Source organism: Mastomys coucha, unplaced genomic scaffold (genome assembly GCF_008632895.1).
Source record: "Mastomys coucha isolate ucsf_1 unplaced genomic scaffold, UCSF_Mcou_1 pScaffold16, whole genome shotgun sequence".
NCBI lineage: Eukaryota > Metazoa > Chordata > Mammalia > Rodentia > Muridae > Mastomys > Mastomys coucha.
Genome location: NW_022196898.1, coordinates 22458376 through 22483148, shown reverse-complemented (window position 1 = coordinate 22483148; position 24773 = coordinate 22458376). Strand labels below are relative to the sequence as shown.

At 33.4% G+C, this 24773-nt stretch overlaps 1 protein-coding gene across 1 annotated transcript in view; it reads left to right on the top strand.

Moving 5' to 3' along the window:
• Positions 1 to 16661: 16661 nt before the first annotated feature.
• The window catches only part of Si (sucrase-isomaltase), a 72171-nt gene continuing 64059 nt past the window's right edge, over positions 16662 to 24773 (top strand). Inside the window, exons 1-5 of the mRNA XM_031376029.1 lie at positions 16662 to 16721; positions 17666 to 17783; positions 18827 to 18933; positions 23768 to 23882; positions 24163 to 24272. Of these exons, the coding sequence (XP_031231889.1) occupies positions 17666 to 17783; positions 18827 to 18933; positions 23768 to 23882; positions 24163 to 24272 (450 nt within the window). The 5' untranslated portion in view covers positions 16662 to 16721. The remainder of the gene's footprint in view (positions 16722 to 17665; positions 17784 to 18826; positions 18934 to 23767; positions 23883 to 24162; positions 24273 to 24773) is intronic.

Below are 24773 nucleotides of genomic sequence, written 5' to 3'. Positions count from 1 at the left end.
ACACTGAGAACTTCACACATCTTGGTAATCATCATATGGTGATTTCTATTATTAAAATTTTCCATATTGTTTTAGCATTAGAATTATATACACACACTTAGGTCTCAAACACAGCTTTTTCATAGACTCTTTAACAGGCACTAGTTTAGTTGTTCTTATGAATGGAAAATTGAGGCAATAGTTGGAATCCAGAGTAGATTGATTAGTGTTTGAATACAACCATGATAAAGGTTTAAGAAGGACTTTCTTAGAACTCTGCCCATTCTGCTTGTCCCCCAGCTTTGCTACTTCTGTCCACCACAGTTAATGTTGCTGCTGGGTTCCCAGGAGTCTCTCTGAAATGGTCCTTCTTTCTAAGGTCTTGAACATCTTAAAGAACTTTAAGATGCTAGAAAAAAAAATGCTTTCTTCTGGATGTCCCTGTTTGAGGTAAAAACTATTATGCTATATGCTTTACTAAAATAGTGAATTTAACTGATATTTTACATCAGATATCGTGTACATTTAAAACTGATTAAGGCTGTCCTTTCACATCCTTTCCAATATTATGTTTTACAGACTTTTAATAGGTTGACATTTGTCAATATATCTTATGATTTCAGATTTTATTACTTTCTTCATATTATCTATGATTCAACAATTCTTAATTGTGACAGTAAATAACCCAGAATATACTCATGAATGCACAATGATCTTATTATCCATTCAGGCTCGTATCTCTTTCTTCACTGTCCAGTAGAATCATTTGAATTTTCTAAGCCTCACATCCATCAATGATTAATAACCACCATTTATTTAATATGTGTACTATTTCCAGAGATACAGTTTAATAGCTTGTTTTCCAGATTTTTTAAAAACACATTATGTAAATCACAGTAGAATTAAAATAAACTATCATCCTATGATTTTGAGTCAGATATATTAGTATCCTTATAAACCACTTCACTATATGTATAACAGGAATTACAATTTCTACTGAGGATTTAATATGAACTAACAACTGTATAAAGTGGACAATGCATGTATTTATAGCTGTATCCCACATGTTTATATCACTGGGCAACAAAATAAGATCTATCTAATCTTAAGTACATTTTAAAGTATTTTTAAAAATTAATTTACTTCATGTAATTCATTAACCCAGAAAATCATACACACACACACACACACACACACACACACACACACACATACATACATGCACATAGTGATACAATAAAATTTCTGAGAAGAGAAAATCCCTTGCAAGCTGAAGTTCATATTTGTGTGATAGGGTTGCACATGTGTCATAAAGTAAATGTGGCTCTCAGAGACAAACTTGCATATGTGAGTTATTTCCTTTTTTCTGATACTTGTCTTCAAGAACAAAATGCAGATTTGGCAATAGACATCCTTTCATCCTCCTATCCCAGATGATTAAATCTTAAATTAAATGAAATAAAGAAAACTTGAAAGTGGTAGATCATTACTGCTTTCTCTAAAACTGGTAGCACAAAACTTTCTTGGAATGTTTTAGAAGAAAGCCAAGAGAAAAGACAGAGAATTTGATTCCAGAACTATTGACCCTGAGGAATGGAAACACATTCAAAAGAAAATTTACCTGTGGAATGTTATATATTTGTGTTCATGGTGAGAAGATGAAAATAAAAATAATATAGAGGAGAGAGTTCATCATACTGTAGTTTATGTGAGAAGAAAAAGTAGAAAAACAAGTTTAGTTGTTTTCAACAAAGAGATGACAATTGAAGAATTCCTCTCTCTGAGGAATAGGACTGTAAGAAAAAACATGGGTCTAAAGTAATTTTAAAAGCCAATAAAATTTTTTGTTGATCTGTCTTTTGATATCTAGCTCAATACTCTCTTGACAATCATGAAAAATATGAAGAGTCTATGTTCAGAAAGCAAAAGCTGCTTCTTCACACACCTTTCTCAAAAACAAAGGCTTATATCAAATTCCATTTAAACCAACTACTTTTAACAAAGCACTAAGTCATCTATATATAGCAAAAGCCACATCTCTATATAAAAAAAGTCACATCTTTTTTGGAAAAATTTATTTCATCTAAATGCTTTATTTGTTTGGCATAGAAAAGGAAACATACATTTATTTTTTTCATAAGTTGTTATATAACCTTCATAAAGAGATAATTTTTATTCAAGATCAAGATTAGATGTAAACATTAATCTCTCATCTTTTATTACTAATTCTTGATAAAAAGTATACTTTCCAATAATTCTGTCTTTTCATAGGTTCTTTTAAAATGATTTTAATTCATTTTATTATATTAAGCGTATATACATATCCATGTGTGGGGATATGAAAATTTTTGAGGTTCCCACAAAAATTGTAGATGGAGTTATAACCAGTGGTGAATCACAAGGAAAAGTTTCCTTTCAATCAAGTTCAGGACTTTTGTCAGAGCAGTGTGCACTCTTAATAACTAAGCCATCTCTCAGGTCAACATTTTCTAGTTCCTTAATCTTTATTCTATTTTTCTAATAGAGAATCATATTTACAGCCCTTTCTTGAGCTTTATGATAAGCTGTATCTGTGCATGGAGATAGGGATACTAAAATGTTGTTTGTGGTTATTACTTTTAGACTGCATTTAGTTTTCTGACTTATGTGTCATAAATGGTAAAAAAGAAATGTTAGATAATTCCATAATTACCATTTTATTTTTTTCCTAGAACAAAATAATTAGTGTCTATGGCTGGTGAAACAGCTCAATGGGTAAAGCCCTTCATGTACAAACATGAAGATCAGAGTTCAGATACATAGAATGTAGACGGATGCCAGGAAGAACTGACAGCCCATCTACAATCTCAAGCCTGGAAGAACAAAACAGGTTATATTTTAAGCAATTTGGCTACCAAAGCTAGATAAATCTAAACGTTGTGGGTTCAAGTAGAGATAGATACTGGTTCATTATATAAGATAGCAAACAATGTCAATGGCCCATGATACCCAATGGCAAATTTTAGACTCCATATTCTCTCATACATGTGTGTAAGCACCCTCATAAACACATGTCCTCATTATACATACATTCTTACATAGAAACATTTAATGTTTCACTTGAAGGTATTTGAAATATAAATGATTTTACTTACTTAAAAAATTTAGTAAAGAAATTCATCAAAAATTCACTCATGGCAATTTTAGCACACATCACAAAAATGTTACAGATCTTAACATTCTTGCCTGAGTTAATGAGTAGAATCATTTTACTCAAAAGAACTGTTAGCATGTTATTAGACAAAATAGATCATTCCTGTTTGTTCCTACTACTCATGACCCTTGAAAGTCGGTCTTGTTGGTTAGTAAGGTAACATATTAAAAGTTAATATTTAAACAAATATAAAAAAGCTGTATTTAATTAGGATGAGGAATGGAATATGGTAAATTATACTTGTTGCTTGCTTTAATTATTTACATGCAGATGAATTATAAATATACGTACAGTAATGGAATTGTTTAGATCATAGCATTTACCTAGTGTTAGGAATTATAGTGACAAAATAAATAAATTTTATATTATATATTGCCTATAATAACTGAATCTATTGAAAAATATTGCTTATGTGTTAAATAAGCTAGACAAAGAGATAGAAAAAGCTTCATTTAATATTATTAATAACAAAATCTTCAGATTGATTTCATGCTAATTACTACTATTTAATCACTAATTGTTTTTCTCTCCTGATAGACTGTTAGACAAATTATTATAATTTAAAGAAAACATTTTATTCTCTGTACCTAGAATAAAAACTAATATTTGGAAATTGACAGGTTATTATTAAATAAGTAATAAAACCTTAAATACACACATATTCTATAAAAATAAGATTTTAGATGTTATGCCTCCTAGAAATGACCTACTTATCCATGAAGATAAAGAAAATGTGGTACATTTACATAGAGTGTTACTCTGCTGTTAAAACAATGATGTGAAATTTGCAGTTAAATGAATGGAACTAGAAAACACAACAAACACCTGAGTGAGGAAACCCAGACTCAGGAAGACAATATGGTATGCATTCAGTTACAAGTAGATATTAGTTGTTGAGTAAATCATAATCAAGTCACAATCCACAATCCTCAAAGGTTATGTAAAGCAGAGGGTTCTAGGTAGGATGCATGGATCTTCCTGGAGAGGAGAAATTGAATAGATTTTAAAGGTAGACTTGGGGAGGTGGGACAGTGACAAGGATCAGGTCAGGGAGGGCTACAGGAAAAGAGTAAAAAGGAGATAGCTGGAATTGGGGGTCATTTAGAGGTAGTATAGAAACCTAGTACGGTAGACACTTACTGGAATATTTTAGGGTAACCCTAGTAAGATCTTCTAGTAAAGGAGGATATGAAGTCTGAACTGGCCATCTTTTGTAGCCAGGCAAAACTTCACATGGTAAGGCTGGGTTGCATTCTGTTGAGTTGTATATAGGGGTCCCATGGAGGTCACCAAACAACCCAGACTGATGCTAGGACAGAGTCTGAATACTGACAGTGGTATCTCATTGCCAAAGGTCACTTCTACACATCTCATTGGATGTTGAGAGATCAAGCTAGAGCCTGCATTGAACCTCCATCCCTATGTTATACTCTTTTTGGCATGCAAGAAGGTAGTCTAAGGTAAAAGCCACAAAAATTTAGACCTACCATTTGTCAGGCTTGCTTGGAAGATATGCAGGGGCAAAGGTGGTGTAGAAAACTTTTGGTAGAAGCCAATGTTTGGTTTAACTTAAATCCCACACCAAGATAGGGAGCCCATGACCTGCACTGCCTGGATAGTCAGGAAAGGAAACTGGATAGCACAGAGACCTACAGTAGAACAAAACATGAGTGGAAAAATATGTCAATGAAATGATTCATATGACGTTCTGCTATAACCATCGAGCAGTGCCTTGTCCAATCCTTATCAGAGAGGCTTCCTCTGGCAGCCGAATGTGGGAGGGGAGAGACCCACAGGCCGACATTATGCAGAGAGAAAGTCTAAATTGGTGGTATCTATCAGATCCTTCTTCTTGGAGATCAGATAACACTGTGAGAGTTGGAGAAAAATGATTGTAGGAGTCAGAGAGAATGGAGGACACCAAGAGGACATGGCCCACTGTTCAATTCAGCAGGGCACATATGGGCTCACAGAGACTGAAGTGGCAAGTAGGGGGCTTGCATGGTCATGCATCAGGTCTTCTGCATATGTTATGTCTACCATCTTGGAGTTTTTATGGGACTCCTTACAGTGAGAGTGAGTGTATCACTTTCATGCCTGTTCTTTCAACTCTTCACCCTCTCTTGGGTTGCCTTGTCCAGCCTTGATATGAGGGAGTTTTGGATTGTTTTATTGCATCTTGCTTTGTCTTGTTTGGCAGTCCTCTTTTAGAAGAACATTATTTTCTGAAAACCAAATGAAGGGAGTGGACCTGGGAAAATGGAACTTAGGGTGTTATCTAGGATGAATGGAGGGAGTAGAATGTGGGTAGAATATATTGTATAAGAGAATTAGCTATTTTCAATAATATAGAATGGATATAGAAAATATGGTTAATTTACACAATAGAATACTACTCAGCTATTAAGAATGAGGACATCCTGAATTTTGCAGGCAAATGAATTGAACTAGAAAATATCATCCTGACTGAGGTAACACAGACCCAAAAGGACATGCATGGTATATATTCACTAATAAGTGAATATTAGCCAAAAATGTACAGAATACCCAAGGTACAGTCCTCAAATGTCAAAAAAGTGAGCAAGCTGAAGTACCCAAGTGAGGTTGCCTCAGTAAGTACCACCTGGGAGGGAGAAGAAAGCAATCATAATTTTTTTTGAAAAGTTAACATTCTGATCTTTCCTATTTTCTATATTTTAAATAAAACCTAGATTTTGAAATCTTAGATTAAACCATCTATTTGGGAAATTATATTAAAATTTACTCACCAAAATTATGTATTTGAATATTTGTAAGACATATTTATTACACATAATGGAGTTTCAACCTAAATTCAATCTCAAATATCATTCTGACTTTGTGTTGTAGCTACAGTCTCTCAAACATTCTGTGAAGAATAATGGCAAAGTTAATATTAAAAGGTTTATTTTGTATATTCCTGATGAAAACTATAAAAAAAAACCTGGCATCATAAAATGTCTTCTATAGTCTTTGTTTCCATTTACATTAGTAGTTTTCATTTTTTTCTTAAAAAATTCTTTACCTTGATATTTTTGTCCCAAATACAAATTCCTTCCTAGTTAAGAAGTCTTTGATGAGTGTATTACTCTCCTCTCTCCAGCCTCACAAAGAACTGACTTTTCTAAATATATTAGCATACAATCATGGTCACAAAAATCTCAAAATGTGGCACTTATTAATATTTGAGTTGAGCAGGTTTCTTGGTCCAGTAGCTGTTCATTGGTTTAAAAAATATTCAGACGAAATGACCTTTTATATCTATCTTTTCTTTCTGGAATCTTATTCTTAAAATGACTGATTATTTGGACATACAAAAGCCTATCTTGAAAGTTGGTAGATGTAGCATTAGAAATAACTTATAGACATAGTCATGTATAAAGGTTTTCTTATGACTATCAATATTTTACTTTGACAATTATTGAAAAAATAATCTTTGTGGTTAGTGAGAGGTAACACATGAACATTTTATAAGTTAAGTTCTATCTTTTCTATTGTTGGTATAAAACATGACCAAAAGTAATTTACACGAGGGAACAGTGTGCATTTTATTTTGTCATCTATAGTTCTTCATGAAGGGAAATCAAGGCAGGAACTCACCAAGGAATGAACCTTGTAGCAGGAACAGAAGTGCAGAACGTGAGAAGGAGGCTAATTACCAAATTGCTCCACAGGGCTTGCTAAACTGATTTACTATACACCCCAGAACCTCAGGACCATCTGCCTAGAGGTAATACTTCTTCAGTAAGAAGATGCCAGAGCTTTCCCCAGTCTTTAGAATGAACCATAGGAGGTGGAACACAGCATTGGAGGAAGGCCAAAGACTGATGATCTATGGCCTTACTATTCTGTAGGCTAGAAGTTTATGGCATATGGACACTTAATTCTAACTATTCTGTGCTCATAAATGCTGGTTTCTTTTCTCTCCAGCTCAAGGATATCTCACTGACCAGGCAAGATGCTTAGAACTAGTCAACTCTGTGAATCAGAGAATAAAGAAAGGAAAAGAAAAAAAAAACATTTACAAAGACAATGATCAGACATACTCACATGCATATACACACACAAACTCTGGTCAGGCTTGGCCACCTATCTCATCAACTTCTCAAATGTTCATGCATACTTACATACATACACATATAACTACACATTTGTTTATAGCAAATATATACATTTAGTGAATGGACTGAGCCCCAAATGCTACACATTATTCCTTCTCTCTGGACTTCTTATACCTTCTTAGGCAAAACTTTAAAAAATTACATAGATAAAAGGTTACACAAAAGGAGAGATACAGAAAGATGTCCACAGTGAGTTCAAAGTAGTGTTTCATTCTATAAGCTCATTATAAGTTCAAAGCAACAGTTTCACATGGCCTCATTTTATCATAGTACACACCTATGGCTTCATCCTCAGACCCAACACAGAGTGAATCCTTTTTTTTTTCTTGATCACAAATTTGTCCCAAGCCCATTTCCCTTTTTTAGGTTAATTGTGAAAACTCAATGAATTATTTTTTATTGTTTATTTATTTTATGTATGATGACACTATAGTTATCTTTAGACATACCAGAAGAGGGCATCAGATCCCTTTACAGGTGGTTGTGAGCCATCATGTGGTTGCTGGGAATTGAACTCAGGACCTCTGGAAAGCAGTAAGTGCTCTTAACCCCTGAGCCATCTCTCCAGCCTGAATTATTTTTTTTCTTTTAGAATACATTTTTATTGGATATTTTCTTTATTTATATTTCAAATGTTATCCCCTTTCCTCGTTCCTCCCCTATCAGAAACCCCATATCCCACCCTACATCCCCTTGCTTCTATGAGGGTGTTCCTCAACCCACCCACCCATTCCTACCTCACTGCCTTCAATTGCTCTACACTGGGTCATCTATCAAGCCTTAATAGGACCCAGTACCTCTCCTCCCATTGATGCCTAAGAAGGCCATCCTCTGCTACATATGCAGCTGGAGCCATGTGTACTCCTTTGTTGGTGGCTTAGTCCCTGGGAGTTGTGGGGGGTCTGGTTGTTTGATATTGTTGTTCTTCCTATGTGGTTGGAAACCCCTTCAGCTCCTTCAGTCCTTTCTCTAACTCCTCCTTTGGGGACCCTGTGCTCAGTCCAATTGTTGGCAGTAAGCATCCACTTCTGTATTTGTAAGGCTCTGGCAGAGCCTCTCAGAAGGCAGCTCTATCAGGCACATTTCAGCAAGCAATTCTTGGCATCCACAATAGTGTCTGGGTTTGGTGACTATATATGAGATGAATCCCCAGGTGGGACAGTCTCTAGATGGCCTTTCCAGTCTTTACTATATACTTTGTCTCCATATTTGCTCCCCTGAGTATTTTAGGACCGAAGCACCCACACTTTGGTCTTCCTTCTTGAACTTCATGTGGTCTGTGTATTTTGGATATTCTGAGATTTTGAATTAATATCCACTTATCAGTGAACGTATACTATATGTGTTCTTTTGTGAGAGTTACCTCACTCAGGATGATATTTTCTAGTTCCATCTATTTGCCTAGGAATTTCATGAATTCATCATTTTAATAGCTGAAAAGTTCTCCATTGTGTAAATGGACCTCATTTTCTGTGTCCACTCCTCTGTTGAAGGACATCTGTGTTCTTTCTAATTTCTGGCTATTATAAATATGGCTGCTATGAATGTAGATGAGCATGTGACCTCATTATACATTGTAGAATCTTTTGGGTATATGCCCAGGAGTGGTATTGCTGGGTCATCAGGTAATATACTATGTCCAATTTTCTGAGGAACCTCTAATCTGATTTCCAGAGTGGTTGTACCAGCTTGCAATCCCACCAGCAATGGAAGAGTAGTCCTCTTTCTCCACATCCTCACCAGCATCTGGTGTCACCAGAGTTTTGATCTGAGCCATTCTGACTGGTGTGAGGTAGAATCCCAGGGTTGTTTTGATTTGTATTTCCCTAATAACTTAGGATATTGAACATTTCTTTCTTTCTTTTTTTCCCTAAAACCCTGTGTGTTCAGTCTTGGTGTTCAGACAGGGGTGGTGTGGAACCTTTCTGAGGTAGGTAGGGAATAATAGGAAGTTTGATCTCTGCAGTTTGTCCTCCAAGTGGATATTGGTATCCTGGCTCCTTTGTGTTTCTCTCTGATTCCCATTACCATGTAGTGAGCAGCTTGGCTGCACCACATTCTCCTCGTAGTGAGGTTCTACTTTTAACAGATCCAGTGACATCAGACTTACAACTGTAGACTGAAGCTTCTGAGACAATTAGTCAAAGTAAACCTCCCTCCTCAAAGCTGTTGGATTCAAATGTTTCATCACAGTGGGAAAAACTAACAAGAGAGTGTATGTACTTTCCTAAAAGAGTGACTATTTCCTCATTTTTCCATATACCTCGTTGAGTTTTATTATGCTGTATTTAGCAAAGGTATACTGATAATTTCATTTGTCATTTTGGCATGGTTACAGTTCATATTTTTTAATGGAACAGCAATCCAAGTATTGCTGTGAAAATATTTTGTAGATATGGTGTCTGTTTTGATTTCTCTTGCTGTGATTATATTTGATAATTGGGGTATGGTGATATCTTAGTCAGGGTTCTTTAGAGTCACAGAACTTATGGATTGTCTCTATATATGAGTCACTCCTTCTGCTTGAGACCTACATAGGGACACTGAAAGAAGATTCACTCCTCTTTGACTGCTTGCACTTACTTGCCAGCACATCTGTTGGAATTTACTTCTACAGAAGACCATCTTAAACTAGCCTCATGGGACTTGAGCAACTACTAGATTCTTGGACTTCCCATTCATGACTGCCCATTGTTGGGTTATTTGGACACAGGCTGTAAATCATTACAATAAATTCCCTTAACATATATATAGAGACACTCTATAAGTGGAATATTTCTTTAGGTGCTTCTTGGCCATTCAATATTCCTCAGTTGAAAATTCTGTACCCCATTTTTAAATAGGGTTATTTGATTCTCTGGAGTCTAACTTCTAGAGTTCTTTTTATATATTGTATATTAGCCCTATATCGGATGTAGAATTCGTAAAGATTTTTTCCCAATCTGTTGGTAGATATTTTGTTCTATTGACAGTGTCCTTTGCCATACAGAACCTTTGCAATTTTATTAAGTCACATTTGTCAATTCTTGATCTCAGAGCACAAGCCATTGATGTTCTGTTCAGGAAATTTTCCCCTGTGTCCATGTTTCCAAAGCTCTTCCCCACTTTCTCCTGTATAAGTTTCCATGTTTCTGGTTTTATGTGGAAGTCCTTGATACATTTGGACTTGAGCTTTGTACATGGAGATAAGAATGGGTCAATTTGTGTTTTTCTACATGCTGATTGCCAGTTGAACCAGCACCATTTGTTAAAAATGCTGTCTTTTTTCCACTGGATGGCTTTAATTTCTTTGTCAAGTAATCATATGTGTATGGGTTCATTTTTGAGTCTTCAATTCTATTCAGTTGATCTTACTGCCTGTCTCTGTACCAATACCATACAGGTTTTTTTTTTTTTAATCACTATTGCTATAGAGTAATACCTTGAGGTCATGTGTGTCTGTGCCTGGAGCTTTGGGAGGCCAGAAGAGGGTGTTAGATACTTGAGGTCAAGGATGGTGAATTCCCCAGAAGTTCTTTTATTGGTGGGAATACTTTTTGCTATCCTGGGTTTTTGATATTCCAGATAAATTTGCAAATTACTCTTTTTAACTCTATGAAGAATTGATTTGGAGTTTTGATGGGGATTACATTGAATCTGTAGATTGCTTTTGACAAGATGACTATTTTTACTGTATTAATCCTGCCAATCCATGAGCATGGGATCTTTATATCTGCTGAGATCTTCGATTTCTTTCTTAAGAGATTTGAAGTTCTTGCATACAGACATTTCACTTGCTTGCTTAAAGTCACACCAAGGTATTATATATTATTTGTGACTATGTGAAGAGTGTCGTTTCCCCAATTTCTTTCTCAGCCCATTTATCCTTTGAGTAGATGAAGGCTACTGATTTGTTTGAGTTAATTTTATATTCAGTCATTTTTCTGAAGTTGTTTATCAGCTTTAAGAGTTATCTGCTTGGAACTTTTGGGGTCACTTTAGTATAAGATCATATCATCTGCAAATAGTGATATTTTGAAATCTTACTTTCCCATTTGTATCCTTTTGACCTCCTTTTTTTCTAATTGCTCTAGCTAGAACTTCAAGTACTATATTTAATAGATATGGAGAGAGTTGGCAACCTTGTCTAGTTCCTGATTTTAGTGGGGTTGCTTTAAGTTTCTCTCAATTAAGTTTGATATTGGCTACTGGTTTGCTGTATATTCCTGATCTTTCCAAGACTTTTAACATGAAGGGATGTTGAATTTTGTTAAATGCTTTTTCAGCATCTAATGAAATGATCATTTGCCTTTTTTCTTTGAGTTTGTTTATAAAGTGGGTTACGTTAATGAATTTCCATATATTGAACCATCCTTGTATCCTTGGGATGAAGCCTACTTGATTGTGGTGAATGATCATTTTGATGTGTTCTTTGATTTGGTTGGCAAGAATTTTATTGAGTATTATTGTATCAATGTTCATAAGTGAAATTGTTCTGAAGTTCTCTTTCTTTGTTTGATGTTTGTCTAATTTAAGTATAATAGTAATTGTGGTTTCATAGAATGAATTGGGTAATGTTCCTTCTGTTTCCATTTTGTGCAGTAGTTTGAAGTGTATTGGTATTAGGTCTTCTTTGTAGGTGTGATAGAATTCTCCACTAAATCCATCTGGTCAAATGTGCTGAAGCCACCTTATAATGCAAGAGAGATGGGAATATTGAAAAAGAATGTATGTAAATGTACATTCTATGGAGAGTTTTATTAGCATGTAAATGTGAGATATCATATTGATATTTCTGAAACAAATCTTCCTTGGTTTCTCTTCATGTCTACTTATAACATTTCCCATCTTTTATTATCCTACACTTAATAGTTTCCTATACTTCACTTGTGTCCTTTTGGCTTCCTTCTTCCTCAATATCTGTGATCTGTTCCACTTAGTAGTATCTTATTTAGTATCTGAGCATATACTCAGTCTTGTATGCCTTTAAACATACATATATGGATTCAAATTAAGATCTATATTTGACTGAAAAGATATGATTTTTATGTTTGTAAATCTGAGTAAACTCAATATAATTGGAAAAAACAAAAACTACTACTCAAGATGTATTAAATAAACAAAAGAAAGCATGAAAAAATAAACAAAAATTCACAGTTTTATCCAAATGTATTGAATGTCTATAAAAATATTGATCTTAATATAGGAATAATAAAAATAAATTCATCAATGGACTGAAAATGATATACTTTCCTTGATATACTCAGAGAATTAAAATTGATGCTAATAAATTAAAGTGAACTTTAAAAGCCATCTATGTAATTTCATAAGTCAGTAGTTTGTAATTTTTTGATGAGTAATTTTCCTGTTTGTCGATATGTTGGGAATTTACTCAATGTAAAGGAAAATATGAATCAAGTCATTATGAATACTATGATATAAAATTCATGTATGTCTCATCTATGTCTATTCTCTAGAAATTTTAATTGATTCTTCTTAACTTATAGATGAATCCTGTATTTACTTCAGGTCCATCATTTTCTTTTCCATCTTTTCATCTGCTTCTCAAAACTTCCTTTCCTGTTTATAATTCCTTTTTAATTAAAATTAAATAATTGTATAATTTTATAATTATATATTATATACATATTCTTGTCCTATAGTTAATTTAGAGTTGCTATTCTGCACTTGTCTCTATGTCTGGCTGTGTGACCATGTGGGGTTGGATAACCTATCAGGGAGCTTAAGAAAAGTAGCAAGAAAAAGGAACTGAATAGCAATTGGTTGCCTGTAGCACTTCTTCTAGGGGTGAAACCTTGTGAAAATTTCACCAACTTTGTTGGCATGTCACTTGGAATTGTCATTACACAGAACTTGTTTTGGCAAACACATTATTAAGAATTCATGAATGTGACTCCCCTATCCTAAACAGGAGGCACCATATCACAGCAGACATTCTCTACCTTGGACTCCACCAGGCTTTTAGCTATATGACCCAGCTATACTAATGACAGTCAATCCCCAAAAGATTCTGTCTACTAAGGAGGTACTTGTTCATCCTTGTTCATTGATATACAATTTTTAATAGAAAAATGTAAATAATCCAATGGTCTTTTAACTAAAGACTGGGTGATGAAAGCATGCTTATATTTACAATAGGTATATTTGGCTCTAAAGAAAAATTAAAAATATTAAATCTGTAAGGATATGGGTAGAAATAGGAAAGATAGTGAGATAGATAGATAGATAGATAGATAGATAGATAGATGATAGATAAATAGATAGATAGATAGATAGATTATATATTGTTTATGTGAATTTCAAACATTTGGAGGGAATAAATCTCTTCACAAGAGCAATAGACTATATATAAGAAAGCATTAGTGTCTGCTTATCATGAAAACTTTTACATTTTAGAACAGTCCAGGACATTTCCAAAATAGCTGAGGGTATTTCTTTCTGTCATCTTTGGTTGACTCCCAGAATTTGAGTTTCAGACACCATTAAAGCAACAATACACTTTGTAAACAGCATTTGAAGGAATCGTGTGGAGATGACTGTAATATTATTGAAAAGTGCTGTGCAAGTTTCCAATTTTCAGAAAAATAGTGGAAAATTCTAGCAACCATGATAATGACGGTCCCAGCAGTATACACTCAATGGTTAAATAGTGGTCCTTTTATGTAAGGAGTAGTCAATAACTTTCAAATTGGACTTTATAGGTCCATTCAATAGGAAGAAATTCATCCCTTGCACTAAAAATGCAGCCAGCTACTCATAGCTGAAGAGCTCATAGGTCCAGAATATAATCTATTACTGCCATTTTTCTGGAAGAAAATAGCTTCTGACTATATTCTAAAATATGTATTTATACCAGTAGATTAGTGAAGATTTCACTTCTTAACCATGTTCCCTTCAACAAAAGATGGAGACAATTACAGAGACTCTCAACTGGTCAAATAAAATAAGGGACTTTGGGGTACACAGTCCTAATTAGTACATCTATGATACAACATTTATAAGATAAATAGTAGAACTGAAAGTTTATCTTAGTAGTTTTGAAATTTTATATCTTATTTTATAGAAACAAGAGCTTGATAATAAAAGAGAATCTTACCTACCTACTCCCTTATTTGGCTCTTCTTTCATCAATATTTTGAAGTCTTCAGAGTATAGTATCTTCTTATAGTTTGAAAATATTTCTACCAATGTGTACTGGCTGGTTTTGTGTGCCAACTTGACACAGGCTGGAGTTATCACAGAGAAAGGAGCTTCAGTTGGGGAAGTGCCTCCATGAGACCCAACTGTGGGGCATTTTCTCAATTAGTTATCAAGGGGGTAGGGCCTCTTGTGGGTGGTGCCATCTCTGGGCTAGAGGTCTTCGGTTCTATAAGAAAGCAGGCTGAGCAAGCTAGGGGAAGCAAGCCAGAAATGAACATCTCTTCATGGCCTCTGTGGCAACTCCTGGTCCCTGACCAGCATCAGTTTCAGTCCTGCTCCCTTTGGTGATAAACAGCAATATGGAAGTAAGCTGAATAAACCCTTTCCTCCACAACTTGCTTCTTGGTCATGATGTATGTGCAGGAATAGAAACCCTGACTAAGACACAATGTATATGTGTATATATATATATATATATATATATATATATATATATATATATATATATATCTTTTCATTATAAATGATTAAATGTCTTTTTATTTATATTCATAATTTTGTTTATTTTCAGCTTCCAAATGGTCATTGTTATTTTGGAATTTAATGTACTATCATGTATCAACCTTCTATTTCTTGGTTACATTCACACATTATTTTTAGAGGAATTGGAGAGAATTGATGGAATTTTTTGTATAAATTCACAAAGTCTATATGAAAGAAATAATAGTATCAAATTTTCTGTTATATTTAACTTATTTTTCTCCTCCTGGAGGCCTGTCTTGGATAATTCTCATCTTATTTTCCTGTAACTAAAAGTTTTTTATCTCTCCCCAGAGCCTTGTAGTGATTCAGTCATGCTGGCCTTTTATTGTTTATATTCACATTTATACTCAGATTGCCTCGAAAAGGAGTTGCTCTATCCTTTGTGATCACATTATTTTAGTATTACTATGTTGAAAACAGAGTGAGAGACTGTGTATAGAATCCAAGTACTATGTAAGAGTCAAAATAGATTCTCCTTGTGATAGTAAAGGTGAAGCGGTTGTAAGAGGCCATAGCAAATGATTTTATTCTCTCATTGAGCATACAATAAGGCAGTTCATTTAGTTCTTTTTGGATAAAGACATATATTCTTCAATAAATTGTGCCCATAAATTTTGTAAGCAATGTATATCTTTTTGCTGTAAAAAAAATGTTCATAATATATCCAACTAGCAGCACAGTAAACTCTCTAAATTTTCTGATATGAACTAAGAAACATTTACATTGGTTTTGTAAAGTAAATTAGTCTCATACATAAATATATATGTATACATATATATATTATTTGGACTCTACACTTAACTTTTTTGTATGAATTTTCTCAGTTCTGTAGCCTTGGAGATAATTATCTACCTAATTAATTCTTATGTAATCATTATTTTTATTTTTTATTTAGATGAATATGATTTTACTTATTTCTCTACACAGAAGTTAGGCAAGAAACTGCTCCAATATCCTATATGGCAGAAAATGAAGGAACCTTAGAAGTGATCTGAAGCTGGGCAATGGTGGAGCATGACTTTGATCCCAGCACTTGGGAGGCAGAGGCAGGTGGATTTCTGAGTCATGGCCAGCCTGGTCTACAGAATGAGTTCCAGGACAGCCAGGGCTACACAAAGAAAATCTGTCTCTAAAAACTAAAAATAAATAAATAAATAAGTAAATAAATAAATAAATAACATAAGTGGTCTGAATGTCTTTTTGTGCCATATCCTGTGTTTCTATGCATTCTCTTGGGCCATTTCAAGACTTGTGATTTAAGATACAACCTCCAGCCTCTGATTTGTAACAGTAAAAAATTTCTAGTTAATTGTTTATTCTTGCAAATATTTTACTTTCCCAAATAAACCCAAATTTTATGAAATGAGATAATTTTTAAAAATTATTGAAGGATATACAGATGTTTTCAAATAAGAAACCCTATTTCAGAAATGGATTATGTGTTGTTTCAAAATTTCCTGCCATCTAGAATTGAAAGGCTATCGAAAAACACAGTTATTAATTAACTTGGCATGTCAGAGAGGTCTGTTTATATAAACTATTTTCAGGCCTAAGGCTTCAGCAATTGAATGTTGAACAGAAGAATATTAAACATTGATAGGCTTGTGAAAGTGCAATAAAAGTTTATGAGTAGTCAATATATACCTGAGCAATTTTCTCTGATCATTACTTTAATAGCCTTGCCAACTCCAGCACAGCACAGCAAATACTACAGGCTATGAGCTAAGGTAAGTCTCCAGGTCCCAGCATATAATTATGGTCATGTTTATAAGCAAAATATGTTTTATGTTAAGTGTGTTCACTATATTTGCATATTTTAAAAATAGTCAAATACTAAGTTTCTCATTTTAAGTATGCTGCTGTTTCTAATGGCAGAGGAAGAAGTTCAAGTTTTATAAAATATAAGATTTTGTTCTAGCTTGCACTAACATTTTTTGTCCAAATAGAAGTCTAATCTTGGTTTGATTTAAAATTTTTTAATAGCTGAGAATATAATTGAATTTTTGTTGAAAAAATAATTGGATACTCCAGATATTGTGAATGTATTTATTTAGGAATATTTACATAGGCAGAATAGATTCTAGATTTATTACATATTTAATTGTTGCAAGCAGAATGTTAAAATAACATCAAATATACCATCTGATAAAATATTACTCATGCAAAATTGTTTATCAATTGTAATTTTCCCTGAAGCTTTGCTTAAAATTAGTATGATCTGAAAAATAATTGCTATAATTTTCAGCCATAGAAAATGGATAACCTTAGCCCTCACTGTCTGTGAATATGCTTATCTAATTTGATTTTTGTATATAACCTTTATCCTTGTTTTGGATATTACTTTTAGTCTTACTTTCATAAAGGAAGGTTGATATCATATAGTATGCATTTTCAAGTATTTTTGTTACATTTTTTGATTTGTAAAATTGGTTTTTTTAATTTTTTGAGATTACAATATAATTACATTGCATGATCCCCCCCTTTCTTCCACATAACACTCTCCATGTTTTCTCTCAAGTCCTTGACTTCTTCATCTTTAATTGTTGTTGCATATATAAACACCCACCGCTTTGTTATTTTAGAAATTAATACATAGAGCTTCCTAATTAATTGTGGCTTACTTACAAAAACATGTCCGTTTCAACAAAGTTTTTTTTCTTTCTTTCCTCAGATGGCAAAGAAGAAATTCAGTGGATTAGAAATCTCTCTGATTGTCCTCTTCATCATAGTAACGATAATAGCTATTGCTCTCGTTGTTGTTTTGGCAACAAAGGTGCCAGCTGTAGAAGGTGGGTCCCACTGTCTGCTTTAAGCAGTGGAGTGAGATCAGGGAAACGTCACTCCACAGCAGCTATGGGCTTAAAACTGGCTTGGCATCTGTGAGAGGGAAGTAATGAACTAACGTTCACAAGTTGTAAATTGTTCTCTTACTTCCTTCGCTATGCTACAGCATCAAAGCAAACCCTTCCCCAGAGTGACTAATGAGTAAATATGTAAGATTAAAAATATCTGTTAGATAACATATGTGAAATTACTTGAAATGTGAAGAACTTGGTGTATGTTCCAAAATTACGAAATTTCTCTGTCCTCTGGAGTCTCCTGTTCTCAATAGAACGTGACTGCATTAAAGATTTTGTGTACTTTGACATTGGTGGACTACCCACTAGATGTTATTTTAAATAAAGGCATATGAGGAAGAGAGGTGAAGTGTTAAAAAAGTTTAAATAAATTGCCAGGGTTCTCTCTCTCTTCCTTCCCACTCTCTCTCTCTGACACCCTTAAGGATGCCAAGGTTTTTGCTTTGGTTTTCAGAAATATGAACAGTCCATGAATGGTGTAAACAATATTCGTTTCACCCTAGTTAGGACTGAAGAGATAGAGAGTACAAGAAAAAGTACAAGTAAGGCGAGTTAAGGCTTCAGGATTTTAGTGATCTTTCCCTATTCTAATCAGTCTCTGCATATTATTCTCGACCCCTGAACTGTCTCTTTCTTTATCATTCTTTCATTACCAAGGACGGACTGAAAAGCATGTTATCTGTTACATGCATGTCAAACACTAGTTGCAGATCCTATAGCTGTTATTATACTTCCTCTCAGTTGTTGACAGCTATAAAATCAGCATTAGTCTTTTCTAAAAATCATACTATACATTGTATTTTTAAATGTTATCTAACCTTATTATTATACTGACCAAGGCTTGAATTTGGGGGCGGGGAAGGTCTTCTGGAATCATACATTGATTTTGCTATAATGATAAAAGAAATGAATCCATTTGTTAAACAATGTATTCATTGCTTAATGAAAATGTTTTTTATATTTCCTTCTTCCAGAAATAAAAAGTCCAACTTCAACCCCTAGTCCTGGGAAGTGTCCCCCTGAACAAGGTGAACCTGTCAATGAGAGAATTAACTGCATTCCAGAACAACATCCAACAAAGGTCTGCCAAAAATGTTCTGGATGATTTTAGAAATATAAACAGCATTATATGAAGATGTCTACCCAATATAGAATAATTGTATATTATTAAAGATCTGGACATAATGTTCACATATGCTCCCATTACTTTTCTGTATAAATTTGTGACAGAATTGATGTTAATGAACCTCTTTCAATTCATTTGGTTATTTCAAATTAAGAAGCTATATAACAAGCTATACAACAAGCTTACAATGCTTTCCTGAAAATGTTATTGATCTTCTCTACTCCTTAATGTTCAGGACCTTAAGTAACATTTGTATGATTTAAATTACACTATTTGTAGGGGGATTTTTAAGAATTTCTAGAAAAATATATATGACTCACTTTTCTAAACATAATTATATTTTATTATATGAAAATTAGTGGAGAAACTTGTTGGATCCATGTAAGCATACATTGACTCAGACTTTTTAATTCATAAAGTTTGTGAAAATAAAAGTCAATGAGTGTATGTGTTTTATGTTCATATTTGACAATTTCTATAATATTTGTGTTTGAATTTCAATTTCACCCATCCTATCACAGGACATAATGAATGATTTGCTAATCCTTGTATGCACCATAAGTTAGATAGTACATTCTTATCAGAAACTATAAAAATCAATGAAGTATTTATCAGTAAACCTATAGTAATAACTTCTTTTATCTATTGATGAAGCAGCTACATAAATCAGTGTTTACTGTTATACACTGAGAAAAGTAAATATTCTCATTACTGTTTTTTTTCAAGAAATGATAGAAGATTAATACTGAATCCTTTTTTTTAAAAAAAAATAACATGACTCTTCTAGGAAAGTGATATATAAACAGGCAGTGATTTGACATTTGACTTTGTTATCCTGAGGTCTTTAATGTTAATTCAATCTATTAAGTTGATGAAAAATATTTTCTTTTTCAATATGCATGATCACAGTAATAAACCAAATTCATGAAGTAAACAAATTCTAAATCAGCAAATATGTTTATATTTGTCATTCAAGAAGACACTGTAAGCCCAACATCATGCGGCATGCCTGCAATTCTTGCTACTAGAGAAGCTGAGGCAAGATGATTAAAAGTATGAGGCTAGCCTGGTTAAATGATCCAAGAGTATATATATATATCTGCAATGCATCTTTGTGGTAGAGTGCATACATAGCATTCCACACTATGGATTTGACTCAAAGGATAGGAAAGAGTCAAATTGGAAGAAGACAGGAACAGAAAAGGAGCGTCTTGACATTCAGATTTAAAAAAAAAACCTAGTCAAAATGGTTTAAATGAGATTCTGTTATTAAATGAACTCTCACTCATTGAACTTTAGACTTCACTGGAAATTCAAAGAGTTTATCAAAGCAAAATGAATAGGTCAGAGGATTTCTGCAAGTGGGTACAAAGTTCAATCTTAACTTATGTTCCATAAACCCAATAGGTTTTAGTCATTAACCAATGTCTTAAAATGTTTTAATTAGATAATATTCAAAGGTAATTTTTATTACAGAAAACTGATAAAATAAATGCTGAATGAATGAAAACTAAATGTCCCAGAAATCAGGAAACTGGCCTAAATATATATTTTAAAGGGAATATTTATCCAAATTATTTTACATGGATTTTTATATGTATTTCCCATAATATATTTTCAGTAATACCTTGTAAAATCTTTAAGAAACTGAAACCATTAGCTTTCCATTATCTTCAGTGACAACCTAAAGCAATAACTTATTAAAAATGTATATAAAACTCTAAATATGAAATTAGCTTCTGAATATATATTATTTCTCCCAAAAAACATTTAATATTAAATTAGTCAAAATGATTATTTTCTGTTAGTTTTCGTATATTTTTAATTATAAAAGTTCTCTTGCACTTTATATATTCAAAGATTTATCCCAATTGACAAAATGTTAAACTTTGAAATATGCTTCATATTGTATATAGAAGGCATGAATACATAAAAGCTCAAAAATAATAAGGTATGAAAGTCAAGATGGTAATGTAATAAACAGCTATATTCTCACCCTAAGTGTTTTCATCAGCACATACTGCCATAACAAATATCTTACTTTTGGTACCTTCTTCACTCATTTCTCATAGCTCCGGAAGCCAGCTGTCTGAGACAAAATCAGCCATTTTCACCAATTTTTAGTGAGGATTTTGAATTTTTTAACTATATATGTTTATTTACATCATTCCCACCCCTCCCTTTGTTTTTTACAATAACTCCCATTCCCCCACTCCCTTCACATTCATAGCTTCTTTTTTCTTTATTATTGTTACATATACATATAAAAATGAATAAATACAGCTTTCTAAGTCCACTCGTTGCTTGTCTGTGTATCTTTTCAGAGCTGCCCACTTGATATTGGATAGCCATCTAGAAGGCTTATCCTTGAGGAAGATTCATTGCCCATCTCTCAGTAGTCATTGATTAGCTGTAACTCCTCATATAGTAGTGGGACCTTGCAGACTTCTCCTTTTACACTGGTCTATCCAGTGCTGGTGTTACTGTTCAGCTTTTGTATGGGCAACAATATTGTTCAGATTTCATGGGTATGTCTTCTTTGTCATATTTAGACACATTTATTTAGACACTGTGCCACAGTCGAGAGATCCTGTTCATCATGAGCCTTAGGTTTAGGGTTTGGGATGCAGATGTATCAAATGGAGCTAGGCACTACAACATTACTTGGTCTCTATATTTTGACACCTTGTAATAGTGTGTGTGGTACAAAACACACTTCATTGATCTGGAGTGAGAGTTCTGCCTCTCCGTGGGTTTATCTAGAGAGAACTTTTCTACTATTTTTGTAGATGGCCTGTCTTGTCTTCCTCATAGAAAATTTCTTTAGTATGTACAACAGAAAAAAAGAAATTGCTTTTATAATGACACTAGTAATCTTGAATGAGTTGAATGAGGGTCTATGTTATGATTTTAGTGTAGCCCCTATTCTTTTTTAAGGTTCCTTTTGCCAAATAAAATAATGTGGAAAGAGAAGGCTAGGCCTTCCTTTATTATTTGAGTTTGAAAAGAAAAAGTTACATCACTGATTCAATTTAATATTCAAATAAGTACACATTAGAATTCTAATTCTAATACACATATACTCATGTCATTAATAAAATAACTATTGAGGATTATTTTGCCATTTTATTTATGGGAGTTTACTGAAATTATGTCCATTAATGGATTGTGTGTGCCTTATATTCTGTCTTCTAAGCAAATCAGAAAGAAACAGGAAATTAGAGAAGTAAATAAAAAATATTGAAAAACTCTTAAAATTTTTAAATAGTAGGAAGATCAGCGACAAACAAAAAAAAACCCATTAAATTCCAAAAGATAAAGTAAAATTAATTTTGATTACATTTAAAGGTAATAATTTTAGACCAATCCTATAATGTATGTTTGTAGGGAGTTACTGTATGCCTGCCAAATATGTTAACTTGGAGTCTTAAAATAGGATCTTATTTGGTAAAGGGGCATCTGCAGATTTGGTTCAATGAGTGTCTGTATATGGAATACCAGAGAGAATAAAGTTGAATAACTATTAGAAGCAAGGGATGCCAAATCTGCCAAGGATCACTAGAAGTTATGGAATCTAATGAGGATTCGTCCAGAGAGCCACAGAAGCAGCATGGCTCCCTGGACAGCTTGAGTTTGGGTGGCTCTGTGAGAATTCAATTCTGTTGCTTTAAGCCATATTTTATTTCATTTTTTTAATGGCAGCTCAGGGAAAGTACTAATAGATTTTATTTTGAGAAATTTACTCTAATTTTATTTAGCTCACTTTTCAGTTTGTCAAAATATGCTTACACTGTGTTTTTGTTTGTTTGTTTGTTTGTTTTTTACACAAACTCATACACCTGTTTGGATTAGAATACCTATGACTGGCTCTATTTTTGTATTTGAACTAAGTTAAAACAAAACATCTTAGAAGTACTGCAATAATACACATTTTATTACAGTAGGATTTTGTGTTATTGGGGACTTTTTGATAGGTTACCTAAACTAGAGAAAAAAATGTCCAAATAAAGGCTTCACATACCTGATACTATGAAGATGTCAACTGATTCTTTAGCACTCTTATTTGCAATGTATGTTTCAGTATATAAAGCTATTTTAATGTGATGTGAAGACAGTTTAATGTATACATTTGGTTGATTAACATGTGCCATTTAAAAATAGTTTTCACAAAACAGCTATGAAAACATTGCACAGATTTCAAATTATAAATAGGTGTCATAATTGAAACTTTCATTATAGTGATATTAGTTACACTGTTGATAGTGCATATCCCCATGCTATACAACATGTTAAGTATGTGTTTATGACTTCTAATTTATGAGATTTTTTTCAGATCTTTAGTTAAATTACTGTTTAGTCAATAATTTGTAATACTTATTAAAGTATGGTACTATTTAAAATAACTCAATTACTAAAATATTTAGCTAGTAATTCTTTTGAAAAACTGTTATAAAACTCTGGGTTGAGACTGGGGTTAAGTGGTCAAGGAGTTATCTAGCATTGACAAGCTCTTACTTTTAATAAGCTCTAGTCATTGCTACAAAAGTTATCTGTGATTGAATTAAATCAAGATTTTGAGTTATGTATCCTCATCTGAATTTGATAACTAACATAAGTATTCAAAATCTTTTTTGTTGCTATCATCATGAAAGAAAAAACCTGCAATGGTCGAGAGGGCAAAGGGTATTAAAAAAATGTGTGTTTAGGGCATGAACAGTAAGACAACAGACCTAGTACATCTGAATAAATTGCCGATCACTTTATTTTTTAATTAAAAATATTTTTCCAGGCAAAATGTGAAGAGCGTGGCTGTTGCTGGCGTCCGTGGAACAACTCTGTCATTCCTTGGTGCTTCTTTGCAGATAACCATGGCTATAATGCTGTAGTCACGAATGATAACACTGGTAAGGAGTGTTCCCACTATCATAGCCCAATACATGTTCTAAGTGGAAAGAGTCTATTTTAAGTTGTTCTCCGAAAATAGTATCTTGAATAGAATCCATTAAGTACACACATCAAAAATTAAAAAATTGAGGATTTTTTTTCAGCGTTGCCTCATGTAAAATAAAAAGAGAAAGTCATTTGTGACAGTATAATAAAATTATTAATATGAAATAGATTGTCAATAATTTTCAATATACAAAATATTTTAAGTGTCTGTGCCTTTCTTTTCCTTTGTCTAAGGACTTAAAGCCACACTGAACAGAATCCGTTCTCCCACTCTATTTGGAGAAGACATTGAAAGCGTCCTCCTCACAACTCAGAGTCAGACACGTAATCGCTTCCGGTTCAAGGTTTGACTTTTATGATTTCTAAAAATTTACTTGTATTTATTTTATGAATGCAAATTTTGTCTGTGTATCTCGAGGGGAAGGGGTGGGGTAGTGCCACAGAAGAGCAGGTGAGCAGTAACCATGGAGTCCAGAAGAGGGCGACAGATTATCCTGGAACTGGAATTATAGGTGGTTCTGAGGAACCATGAGTATGTGGAGACCTGAACCCGGGTCCTCTGCAGGAACAGAAAGAGATATTAATTTACTACAAGCCATTTTTCCAGCCCTTGGCTTGTGGTACTTCTAAGAAAGCTTTCATCTTAAATGTAGTTGAAGAAAATATTGTTTCGTCTTCCCGTATATTGTCCACCCTGAGAAATATTTATCCCAAAAAGATAACTAAAACACTACTTACCCTCTTATTTGTCCTTCTGTCCTTGAAGACAATATCAATAATAGTTTTTTTCTTTAGCTATTTTTTTAAAAATTCAAAAAACGTATTTTATTTAAAATACTTAGACT